The sequence below is a fragment of the Mandrillus leucophaeus genome, unplaced genomic scaffold (assembly GCF_000951045.1).
Source record: "Mandrillus leucophaeus isolate KB7577 unplaced genomic scaffold, Mleu.le_1.0 Scaffold1055, whole genome shotgun sequence".
NCBI classification, from domain to species: domain Eukaryota; kingdom Metazoa; phylum Chordata; class Mammalia; order Primates; family Cercopithecidae; genus Mandrillus; species Mandrillus leucophaeus.
Window position 1 is genome coordinate 969,920 of NW_012098710.1, and position 11,887 is coordinate 981,806.

General features: G+C 43.9%; 1 protein-coding gene across 3 annotated transcripts in view; it reads right to left on the bottom strand.

The window, feature by feature from the left end:
* Positions 1–227: 227 nt before the first annotated feature.
* ATG4A (autophagy related 4A, cysteine peptidase) overlaps positions 228–11,887 on the bottom strand; it is an 82,525-nt gene continuing 70,865 nt past the window's right edge. For all 3 annotated transcript variants that reach the window (XM_011982459.1, XM_011982468.1, XM_011982476.1), the window contains 4 exons: positions 4,913–5,058; positions 3,350–3,406; positions 1,814–1,922; positions 228–1,259 (listed from right to left, as the gene is read on the bottom strand). In XM_011982459.1, coding sequence (XP_011837849.1) covers positions 1,189–1,259; positions 1,814–1,922; positions 3,350–3,406; positions 4,913–5,058 — 383 coding nt within the window. In that variant the 3' untranslated portion in view covers positions 228–1,188. The remainder of the gene's footprint in view (positions 1,260–1,813; positions 1,923–3,349; positions 3,407–4,912; positions 5,059–11,887) is intronic.

Sequence of the window (11,887 nt, forward strand, 5' to 3'; positions counted from 1 at the left end):
GGTGAAATGCAGGCAAGTTAAGGGAGCAAGGAAAGGAAAATGGGAAGATATGGCTGGGGCTTGAGGTTCATCCTCACAGGAAAGTGGTTAGCAAAGCTAATTTGATGAATACATGCTTTAAAACCTATTATGTTGCTATTCCTCAAATGGTTTGGAATTGTATATGATGCACAGATTAAGTGTGTAATTTACCACATGAACAATTCTAAATATGGCTGTCAACCAAGTAGGGTTTTTCAAACACAATTTATTTTTAATTTACCAAACAAAAATCAACAATTTAAGTCACTGATTGGCAAGCTACAGCCTGCAGGCCAAACCCAGCCCTCCACCTGTTTTTGTAAATAAAGTTTTCTTGGATTACAGCCACACTCATTTACGTGCATATTGTCTATCGCTGCTTTTGCATGTCAACAGCAGAGTTGAGTAGATGTGACAAAGGCCACATGGCCTGCAAAGCCCAAAATATTTACCGTCTGGCCCTTTACAGAAAAAGTTTGCTGACCCCTGATTTAAGTGATCATGATTTAAGGACAGGGTGACATCTGACAAAAGTATCAGTAAGAATGGGGACAGTGACCCATTAAATAGTAAGATTCCCGCAAATAGGAGGGAGATCTAACAGTGTACATTTGACATCGTTTCTTTGACAAACATTTTGATATAAATTATAATTACTTAAACTACACAATCAAATAATTTAACAAGAACCTTTTCCTCCCTGATTCAGTCACTTTATTATTTGAGCAAGAGAACAGATTGCTTCTTAGTATTTAGTCCCAAAGAGGTCACATCTGAAAGGATGAAGAAGAACAGCTTAACCATCTTTTATCTGCTGGTGCTTGAAGCAAGCTGAGAGTTGCTGTCTGTCTTCTAGATGTCCATTTCCTCATTGCAGCAGCTGAAGACTTGCTGTAGCCATGTAAGACAAGCTGGGAAGCAATGAACTCCTTCTCATCTGTCTGCTCCTAGGCTCCATGATTGTTCTATTTCTTTCCAGGGAAGGGTTACTGTCATTTGTTTTGTCTTGTTTTTCTGAGAAACAGTGATTGGCTCAGTCATGATTGCTATTGAGTTTGTATGCTATTGGCATATAGGCACTTGCTGACTAGAAAAGTTTTCTGTAATAAGTTCATGTTTTTATGGTGCCAGATGGAAGACAGACCTTCAAGTTGAGTTCCCAGGATTCTACACACTCAGAATCTCAAAATCTTCCTCCAGATCAAACTCCTCCAGTTGCTCAGTGGAGTCAATGAATTCTATCAGAATATGGAAATGAGTAAGAAGAAAAGCTTGACACTTGGGTTGAAGTGGTCAATCAATACGTTACTCAGTAGTTAAGACTATGCATTTTTAATTGCTTTACTAAAGAAAGACTTGTGTGGAGGAGACTTACAATTAGAACTACTGCCAAGTATTAGAATTCTCTATAAAGACTCAAAATAGCCAGACTTGTTAAATAAACCTAACGACGGTGATGTGGCCAAGGCTCTGCAAGCCCTTCAAGATACCTTTGAATTATCGATGGCCTCAATTTGCTATCCTGAACCAGACCCTGAAAAAGCAATCCTAGTCATCTTGATTTTGCATGGAACTTTTGCAACGAGCTCATTTTCTTCTTTTATCATTCTTTGAAATTGGTAAATATCAGCTCATCTGAAGATTAAAATAATCGGAAGCACCATTTTTTGATCACTCCAGCTGAGTAGAAATTTTACTGTCCACAGAAAGCATGGGCCACAATTCCTTCTTTCTCATAAAACAATTGCTATACATGGGTCTTCTAGCTGAGAGCCACTGAACAACAGCTTACCTGCCCCAGTGGTTGTCACTTCTGGCTTGGCTGGAGGTACAAAGGGAGGCCAGTGTGATGGATGTTTCTGAACTAATTCAAACATCCTTAAATTCTCCTTCAGAATTTCCTGGGGAGATACCGAAACAGTTTTAAATACTGCAGAGTCACATTTCTAATTGGCAATCTTTGACCCCAAATCCTGAGACAGTGGTCTGCTGGTTGCCAGGTGAAAATAGGGGCCTAGAAAATACATGCATCCCCTACTTGAACCATCGGAAGACCCAGCCATCTTCAATTCTAGATACTGTTTGGCCAGGAAGGAAGGACATTGCGGGGAGTATCTGATGAAGGCCAGCACTCACTGCCTATTCTCCATCATGAGGCATAGTTCCTGTGCCAGATGCATGGGTCCAGCTCACTTTAGGGGTGAGATGTTCCTGAAGCATTGGCTCCAAAGAAATGTCAGTTAGTCAAATTAAATCTGTCCCAAGAGACTATTGCTACATATTGGCATGGTTTCAGTGGCAGTCCAACATGTATGGTATATATCCTAATTTAAATGGCATAGTCTTAGCTGGGCACGGTGGCTCATGCCTGTAATCCCAGCACTTTGGAAGGCCGAGGTGGGCAGATCACCTGTGGTCAGGAGTTTGAGACCAACCTGGCCAATGTGGTGAAACCCTGTCTCTACTAAAAATACAAAAATTAGGCCGGGCGCGGTGGCTCACACTTGTAACCCCAGCACTTTGGGAGGCCGAGGCGGGCAGATCACGAGGTCAGGAGATCGAGATCATCCTAGCAAACATAGTGAAACCCCGTCTCTACTAAAAATACAAAAAATTAGCCGGGTGTGGTGGCGGGCGCCTGTAGTCCCAGCTACTCCAGAGGCTGAGGCAGGAGAATGGCGTGAACCTGGGAGGTGGAGCTTGCAGTGAGCGGAGATCATGCCACTGCACTCTAGCCTGGGTGACAGAGCGAGACTTTGTCTCAAAAAAAAAAAAATTAGCTGGGTGTGGTGGTAGGCGCCTGTAATCCCAGCTACTCGGGAGGCTGAGGGAGGAGAATCGCTTGAACCTGGGAGACGGAGGTTGCCGTGCACCCAGATCCCGCCACCACACTCCAGCCTGGGTGACAGAGCAAGACGTTGTCTCAAAAAATAATGATAATAAAATAAAATAAAAGGCATAGTCTTACCAGAAAATTCTCATTCCACCTTTAAATGTGACATAAATACAGCTTTGCTGCATTCTAAAATGTAAGTATTGCCTTTAGAAAATAATTCTCTATTAATGAGATAAAACATTAAGTTTCATCACCAAAAATATCACTCCCTTGACATGCTAACGATACTTCAAACCAAAATTTTTGTTCAGTTCCCCCAAAGTTATGCACAATTCCCCACACCTTAATAGTTTCTTTGTTGCCTTAGTTTCTTTCTCTTGCAGTAAAGTCGTATCAGAGTAGGATTTTTTTTTTTACTATGAAAAACAATCTTGAAAAGGAATAAAATTGAGTGACTTCATTTTTCAGACTAAGAAAAACATATAGCTTTACCTTCTGAACAAGGCTACACCAGTTATCAAAGTCTTTTTCTTCTTTGCAGAAAAATCCCTTAGGGAAAAGCAAAAGAACACAACTTAGAATTATCCTTGGTATTGCACAATGGAGCTGTTGGCCCAGAATTAGGATGTGGGCCAGTCTCTGTGGATGTGACTTCCCAGCAATAAAGGAGGAAGACTGCCTGGGCTTCTCTCTCTCCTAACTCATTCCCTTACCCAGACATACACATTACTCTCTCAAGTCTTGATCTCATTCTCACCCTTGCTCTCTGTCCCTTTCCCTCTTTCCTCATGCTGTGAGATATTTTAACTTGAAGATCATCTTCAAAGTGTAGGGTTAATTCCATTACTTTCAGTGTACAAAAATACACATCTCCAAAGAACATTCAATTAAGCCAACAAACAAAAGCCAAATAGTACTTTTAGCTAGAGGCAATACTTAAGAAGCTGGCATTGACTTTCAGGAAGTTATCTATGAGAATAGAGTGAACCACCAGTCTGCGCTTTCTCAACCTCAAAGCCATCCCAGAGTAGTGAAAGAATGGTTCACAAGAGGAGGACTCGCAGCTCTTGGTCACTAGTATACTGACAATTGGATTAAACTGGAGGAGAGGATGCAGACAGGCCTCAGAACCACTGGCTACTTCACAGGCAGATGCCCCTTCAGTGTGTGTAGACACCAATCATACTTCTGGCGGAAAACCCTGCAGCTTCCTAGATTGTGTGCACCCAGGGCATCTTGCTCCCTTATCTCTCCCTAGTGATATCCCATCTTCCTCCCTGTGCCTGGGTAGCAATAATTTGAGGACAAGAAGGAAACGGGGGAAAGATGATGATAATTAACATTTACAGAATGCTTACAATGTGCCAGGCCCAGTGCTAAGTGCCTTACATGCACTGCACCTCATACAGTCCCATAAGGAAGGAACTATTGTTTTCCTCATGTTAGAGATGAGAAGACCGAGGCTCAGAAAGATTCACTCCTCCTAAGTGCGTAGTTAGTGATATGGTTTGGCTGTGTCCTAACCCAAATCTCATCTTGAATTGTAATAATCCCCATGTGTCAAGGGTGGGACCAGGTAGAGATAACTGAATCATGGGGGTGGTTTCCCCCATACCGTCCTTGTGGTAGTGAATAAGGCTCATGAGATCTGATGGTTTTATAAATGGGAGTTTCTCTGCATAAGCTCTCTTGCCTGCCACCATGTAAGACACCCCTTTGCTCTTCCTTCATCTTCCACCATGATTGGGAGGCCTCCCCAGCCATGTGGAACTGTGAGTCAACTAAACGTCTCTCCTTTATAAATTACCCAGCCTCAGGTATGTCTTTATTAGCAGTGGGAGAACAGACTAATACAGTTAGTAAGAGGCAGAGCCAAGATTCCAACTGGAGCAGTTTGGCTTCAGGGTCCATTCCTTCCCCACTATACTCTACTGCCTCTAATGCAGATAGTGAGCAAACATACTCTTGCCTCCCTACCTAGCAATCTGGATAACTCCCAGGGAACCAATCTGTACACATCATATCTCCTGGCCCACTCAACCTACGAATACCCACCAGTGCAACTGAAGGATCCAGGTTCAGGATGTTCATTCGCTGCGGGGACTGCAGGCAATGGAAAGTCTGGTCATTAACCGTTCCATTCTCTTCAGTGTCGACAAAGGTCTGGGTTGTGTGAGGGTCCAAGAAGATGAGCTCATCACCTGTTTTGAAGGAGATATGCTTAACCTTCAAAGGACTACCGGTCCTGGCCCCACTGCTGTCGTTGGGAGAAGGCACTCTGGTTCTCTTAACCCCTCCCTTGGTGACAATGAGAATGGAATGACAGAAAGCCTGAAGCCAGGGTGAGCATGATTAAAGGAAGCCACTTGCGCCCAAATCTGATCATTCAATGAGAAGACGTGCCCTACCATTTACATCTCCTCAAAGTCCAAGTCCAAAATGGAAAGTGAAAGGTTTGAGAAAATGTGGGAATGAGAGACCACAGATGGCATGGCAGGCTCTGTGAGCAGCAGTAACAAAGAGGTGGTAGGTGGGGTCACCAGGTCATGGGCCCAGGTACCATCAGGGAGCTTTCTGCCTCTTTTGACATTGGAAAGCATCTCAGGCTAGACCGCTGGTTCTTAGCCCCACGCTCAGAGAGCACCTCTGGTAAGGGAGGAGGTCCTGACCTTCAAAAGAAATGCTGACTTTTTATGGAATGGGAATGCTGACTCTTTATGGATGAGAAACCAGTGAGCTGACTTCGGGTCCTGATTAGCTAGCAAGCTAGTACTTATTAGCAAGTTAGTAAGTTTCTGTTAGAAAGCACTGCCTTCGTCACATTAACATCAGTACAGATACCGCTCACTTGGAAAATGCACTTTGAGATGACTGACCTTGACACAAGAGATATAGTCTATGCTTCATTAAATTGAAAAAGTCTAGGCCCAAAATGACATGGGAGGAGTTTAGGATAATAAAATTTCTGCTTTGACCTGATATTCAAAGGGCCAAGGGTCCCTCTACTGTTCATCAGCCACAGGCTGAGGAGGCAAAAGTGCCTACGAGGTACCCCAGCCTCGCTGTTGGGGCCTGAAGGCCATCTGGTTCTCTGTATGCTCGGCTACATCAGGCGAGCAAGGAGAGATCTACCTGCTGCCAAAGACTGGGGTAGGGAAGGATGCCCCAAAGACTCCCTCCGAAATGGTATCCAGGATTGTGTTGGGCACATCCACATGTTTCTGTTGGCAAAGAATATGTTTGTTTCTGAAGTCTCTTGAAAGGTTTAACATTTTTCTATCATAAGCCAAGGACAAACCACTTAATTCACTCTGTCTTAATTTTCTTGTTTTTAAACTAGGGTCATTGGGCCTGTTCTACTTGCCTCATGGTATATTACAAGGACCAGAAGATTTCACCTCTGTGAAATGCTTAAAACACAACACAAATAGAAAGTGGCCAGAGAATTATTTTACTGCAAATCAACAGTATTTCCCTACAAATGTATGGTTAAGAGTATATAGAAATCAATCCCCCCATATGATTTGCTTTATGAAAGTCAAGGTAGATATTTTTCCCCTAGACCACAGGTAGGCAAGATCAGTGATATCGAAAAAGCCACAGATTACACTAAAGAGCAACCAAGATGGCTAGAAGGAAGCCTACCCAAGACCACAGAAAGGTCTGAGGGAAAGGAAGTTGTAGGTAAGAAAATAGAAAGCCAAAACAGGTTTAGAACTGAGTCATCTGCTGGGATGTTTGGAGTTAAGGTGTTGGGAATAATAACATCTTCTCTGACTCTGACTTGGACCTTTTCCCATGGGTGGTATGTCTGTGTGTGTGGATGTGCATGGAGTGGAGCTTTACGAGCTGCGTCTTTTTTTTTTTTTTTTTTTTTTGAGACAGGGTCTCCCCTCTGTGTGCTGGTTAATACTGAGTATCAACTTGACTGGATTGAAGGATGCAAAGTATTGATCCCAGGTGTGTCTGCAAGGGTGTTGCCAAAGGAGATTAACATTTGAGTCAGTGGGCTGGGAAAGGCAGACCCGTCCTTAATCTGGGTGGGCACAATCTAACCAGATGCCAGGGTGGCAGGCAGAAAAATGTGAAAAAGAGAGACGGCCCTAGCCTCCTAGCCTACATCTTTCTCCCATGCTGGATGCTTCCTGCCCTCAAACATTGGACTCCAAGTTCTTCAGTTTTAGAACTCAGACTGGCTGTCCTTCCTCCTCAGCCTGCAGATGGTCTATTGTGGGACCTTGTGATCATGTGAGTTAATACTTAATAAACTCATATATGTATATATATATAGTATTATATAAATGGAATATATATATTATATAAATGGTGTGTGTGTGTGTATATATATATATATATTCCATTAGTTCTGTCCCTCCAGAGAATCCTGACTGATACAGATTTTGGTACCAGGAGTTGTTCTAGAGGAACAGAATATTAGGATGGAGTTCTTTCATTGGTTTTGGGGTTTCTGGAGTTGGCTACTTAATATGATTAGACCCAAAGATGCTAAGGACTCTACTTCTAATAGTATAGGGAATACTGATAGTCCTTGGTGTGGACTGTTTAGATAGTTATGCAAAATAATGCATTTGACACACCTGAATCATCACTCATGAGAGGCAAGGAGTTCAGTGACTATACAAAATACAATTGACCATACGTGGAAAGCCAAGGAACATAATGAAGCTGGTTGGTTGCTCCTAAGTTCAGTGGACAAAGTGATGAAAGAAAATGAACTCAGGGATTCTAACTCCAGGCTTCAGAAGCAGATATTCAACCTAAAATCTGCTAAGATTGCCCTAAGTGAGAGTCTTATCTCCTGTAGAGAAAGAGCTGAAATTGTGGAAAAACAGACACAAGCTCTTATCATGCGAGTGGCTGGCCTGCAACAAAAGATGCATGCACAGCCTCGCCAGGTGTCTACTGTTAAAGTGAGGGCATTGATTGGAAAAGAATGGGACCCTGCAACTTGGAATGGGAATGTGTGGGTGGACCCTGATGAAGCTGGGGACACTGAGTTTGTAAACTCTGATGAACTTTTTTTGCCAGAAGAAACAGCTTCCCCATCTCCAGTAGTGGCAACATCCCCTCCCTGACCCATGCTGTCATCAGCCTTTCCACCTTTGACTGAGGAGATAAACCCTGCACTGCCTGAAGCAACAGTGATGGCCTCCCCTGAGGCAGTTGCCAGGCAAGATAATGTGGATTCTCCTCAGGAGCTACCCCCAACACCTCTGTTTGCTTCCAGACTTTAGACTAAAGTCCTGGTGGGCTCCTGGAGGTGAGATTGAGAGTGTGACCCATGAGGAGGTGCACTATACTCAAAAAGAATTGCTTGAGTTTTCTAATTTATATAAACAGAAACCTGGAGAACAGGCATGGGCACGGATATTAAGGGTCTGGGATAATGGTGGAAGGAACACAGAGTTGGATCAGGCTGAATTTATTGATTTGGGCCCACGATGTTAGAGACTGCATTTAATGTTGCAGCTCGGGGAGTTATAAAAGGTTCTAAATAGCTTATCTGCTTGGTTAGCTGAAATATGGATTAAAAGATGGTCCACTGTAAGCAAGATGAAAATGCCTGATCTCCCTTAGTTTTATGTAGAGGAAGGGATCCAAAGGCTTAGGGAGATTGGGATGGTGGAGTGGATTAGTCACTTCAGACCTATTCACCCCAGCTGGGAGAGTCCAGAAGATATACCCTTGACCAATGCCTTGCAAAATAGATTTGTGAGGGCAGCACCTGCATCTTCGAAGAGTACTATAATTGCTCTTCTCTGTATGTCAGATCTAACAGTGGGAACTGCAGTCACTCAACTACAAAATTTAAATATAATGGGAATAATTGGATCCTGAGGTGGCAGGGGCCAAGTGGCAGCACTCAACCATCAAAGGCAAGGTGGGCGTAGCTACCGTAATGGACAGCAGAGTCAAAGCAATAGTCTGACTATTGCTTTCAGACTACTGCAATCAGAACAGTCTGACTCGTGTAGAGCTCTGGCATTGGCTAATTAATCATGTTGTTTCTAGAAGTGAAATTGATAGGAAGCCTACTGCATTCCTACTTAATTTATATAAGCAGAAAACTTCTAGGTCAAATGCACAAAAGACTAATTTGAATTACAAAAACAGAGACTCACAGCCCATCCATCAATTTCCAGACTTGAGCCAGTTTACAGACCCAGAACCCCCTGAATGAAGGGGAGGCCAGGTCCCCTTGAGGAAGGACCTCACTATATTACTGACAATTTATGCAGTGAATCGTTCTCCCATCCTTCCCCAAGGAGACCTCCAGCCTTTTAGCAGGGTAACTGTGCAATGGGAAAAGAGAAATGATCAGATATTTCGGGGCCTACTGGACACTGGCTCTGAGCTGACACTGATTCCAGGGAACCCAAAACATCATTGTGGTCCTCCAGTTAAAGTAGGGGCTTATGGAGGTCAGGTAATCAATGGTGTTTTAGCTCAGGTGTGACTTACAATGGGCCCAGTGGGTCCCCAGACTCATCCCATGGTCATTTCCCCAGTGCCAGAATGCATAATTGGCATAGACATACTTAGCAGCTGGCAGAACCCCTACATTGGCTCCCTGACTGGTAGGGTGAGGGCTATTACGGTGAGAAAGGTCAAATGGAAGCCATTAGAGCCTCCTCTACCTAGGAAAACAGTAAATCAAAAACAATATTGCATCCCTTGAGGGAGTGCAGAGATTAGTGCCACCATCAAGGACCTGAAAGACACAGAGGTGGTGATTCCCACCACATCCCAGTTCAACTCTGTCATTTGGCCTGTGCAGAAGACAGATGGATCTTGGAGGATGACAGTGGATTACTGTAAGCTTAACCAAGTGGTGACTCCAATTGCAGCTGCTATACCAGATGTAGCTTCATTGCTCGAGCAAATTAACGCATCTCCTGGTACCTGGTATGCAGCCATTGACTTAGCAAATGCCTTTTTCTCCATTCCTGTCCATAAGGCCCACCAGAAGCAATTTGCCTTCAGCTGGCAAGGCCAGCAATATATCTTTACTGTCCTACCTCAGGGGCAATACGAACTCTTCGTCTTTGTGTCATAATCTTATTTGGAGAGACCTTGATTGCTTTTCACTTCCACATTGGTCCATTACATTGATGACATTGTGCTGATTGGATCCAGTGAGCAAGAAGTAGCAAACACACTGGACTTATTGGTAAGACATTTGCCAATAATTTATTTCCCAGAAGTTGGGATAAATAAATCTGACTAAAATTCAGGGACCTTCTACCTCAGTAAAGTTTCTAGGGGTCCAGTGGTGTGGGGCCTGTCAAGATATTCTTTCGAAGGTGAAGGAAAAATTGCTGCAATTGGCCCCTCCTGCAACCAAGAAAGAGACACAATGCCTGCTGGGCCTATTTGGATTTTGGAGGCAACACATTTCTCATTTGGGTGTGTTACTCTGGCCCATTGAAGGGAAATCTTTCCAGTGGGCATAACTTCGAGCAGTGCACCTGATTGTGCACTTTGCATGGAAGGAGAAACGGCCACATGTGCGATTATATACTAATTCATGGGCTATAGTCAATGGTTTGACTGGATGGTCAGGGACTTGGAGGAAGCATGATTGGGAAATTGATGCCAAATTTGGGGAAGAGATATGTGGATGGACCTCTCTGAGTGGTCAAAAACTGTGAAGATATTTGTATGCCATGTGAGTACTCACCAATGAATGACCTCAGCAGAGGAGAATTTTAATAATCAAGTAGATAGGATGACCCATTCTGTGGACACCACTCAGCCTCTTTCCCCAGCTACCCGTGTCATCACCCAATGGGCCCATGAACAAAGTGGTCATGGTGGCAGGGATGGAGGTTACACATGGGTTCAGCAACATGGACTTCCACTCACCAAGGTTGACCTGGCTACGGCCGCTGCTGAGTGCCCAATTTGCCAGCAGCAGAGACCAACACGGAGCCCTCAATATGGCACCATTCCTCGGGGTGATCAACCAGCTATCTGGTGGCAGGTTGATTATATTGGGCTTCTTCCAGCATGGAAAGGGCAGAGATTTATTCTCACTGGAATAAACATTTAGTCTACATATGGGTTTACCTATCCTGTACGCAATGCTTCTGCCAAGGCTCCCATCCATGGACTCACAGAATGCCTTATCCACCATCATGGTATTCCACACAGCTCTGACCAAAGTACTCACTTTATGGCTAAGAAAGTGTGGCAGTGGGCTCATTCTCATGGAATTCACTGGTCTTACCATGCTTCCCATCAGCCTGAAGCAGCTGGATTGATAGAATGGTGGAATTTCATTTTGAAGTTACAATTACAATGCCAACTAGGTGACAATACTTTGTAGGGCTGGGGCAAAGTTTTCCAGAAGGCTGTGTAAGCTCTGAATTGGCATTCAATATATGGTACTCTTTCTCTCATAGCCGGGATTCACAGGTCCAGGAATCAAGGGGTGGAAGTGGAAGTGGCACCACTCACCATCGGCCCTAGTGATCCATTAGCAAAATTTTTTCTTCCTGTTCCCCTGACATTAAGTTCTGCTGGCCTAGAGGTCTTAGTCCCAGGGGAAGAAATGCTGCCACCAGGAGACACAACGACTCCATTAAATCAGAAGTTAAGATTGCCACGTGGATACTTTAGGCTCCTCTTACCTTTACATCAACAGGCTAATAAGGGAGTTACAGTGTTGGCTGGGGTGACTGACTCGGACTATCAAGATGAAATCAGTCTACTGCCCCACAATGGAGGTAAGAAAAAGTATGCATGGAATACAGGAGATCCATTTGGGTGTCTCTTAGTATTACCATGCCCTGTGATTAAGGTCAATGGGAAACTACAACAGCCCAATCCAGGCAGGACTACAAATGGCCCAGACCCTTCAGGAATGAAGGTTTGGGTCACTCCACCAGGAAAAAAAACACAACCTGCTGAGGTGCTTGCTGAAGGCAAAGGGAATACAGAATGGGTAGTAAAAGAAGGTAGTCATCAATACCAGCTACAACCACGTTACCAGCTGCAGAAACAAAG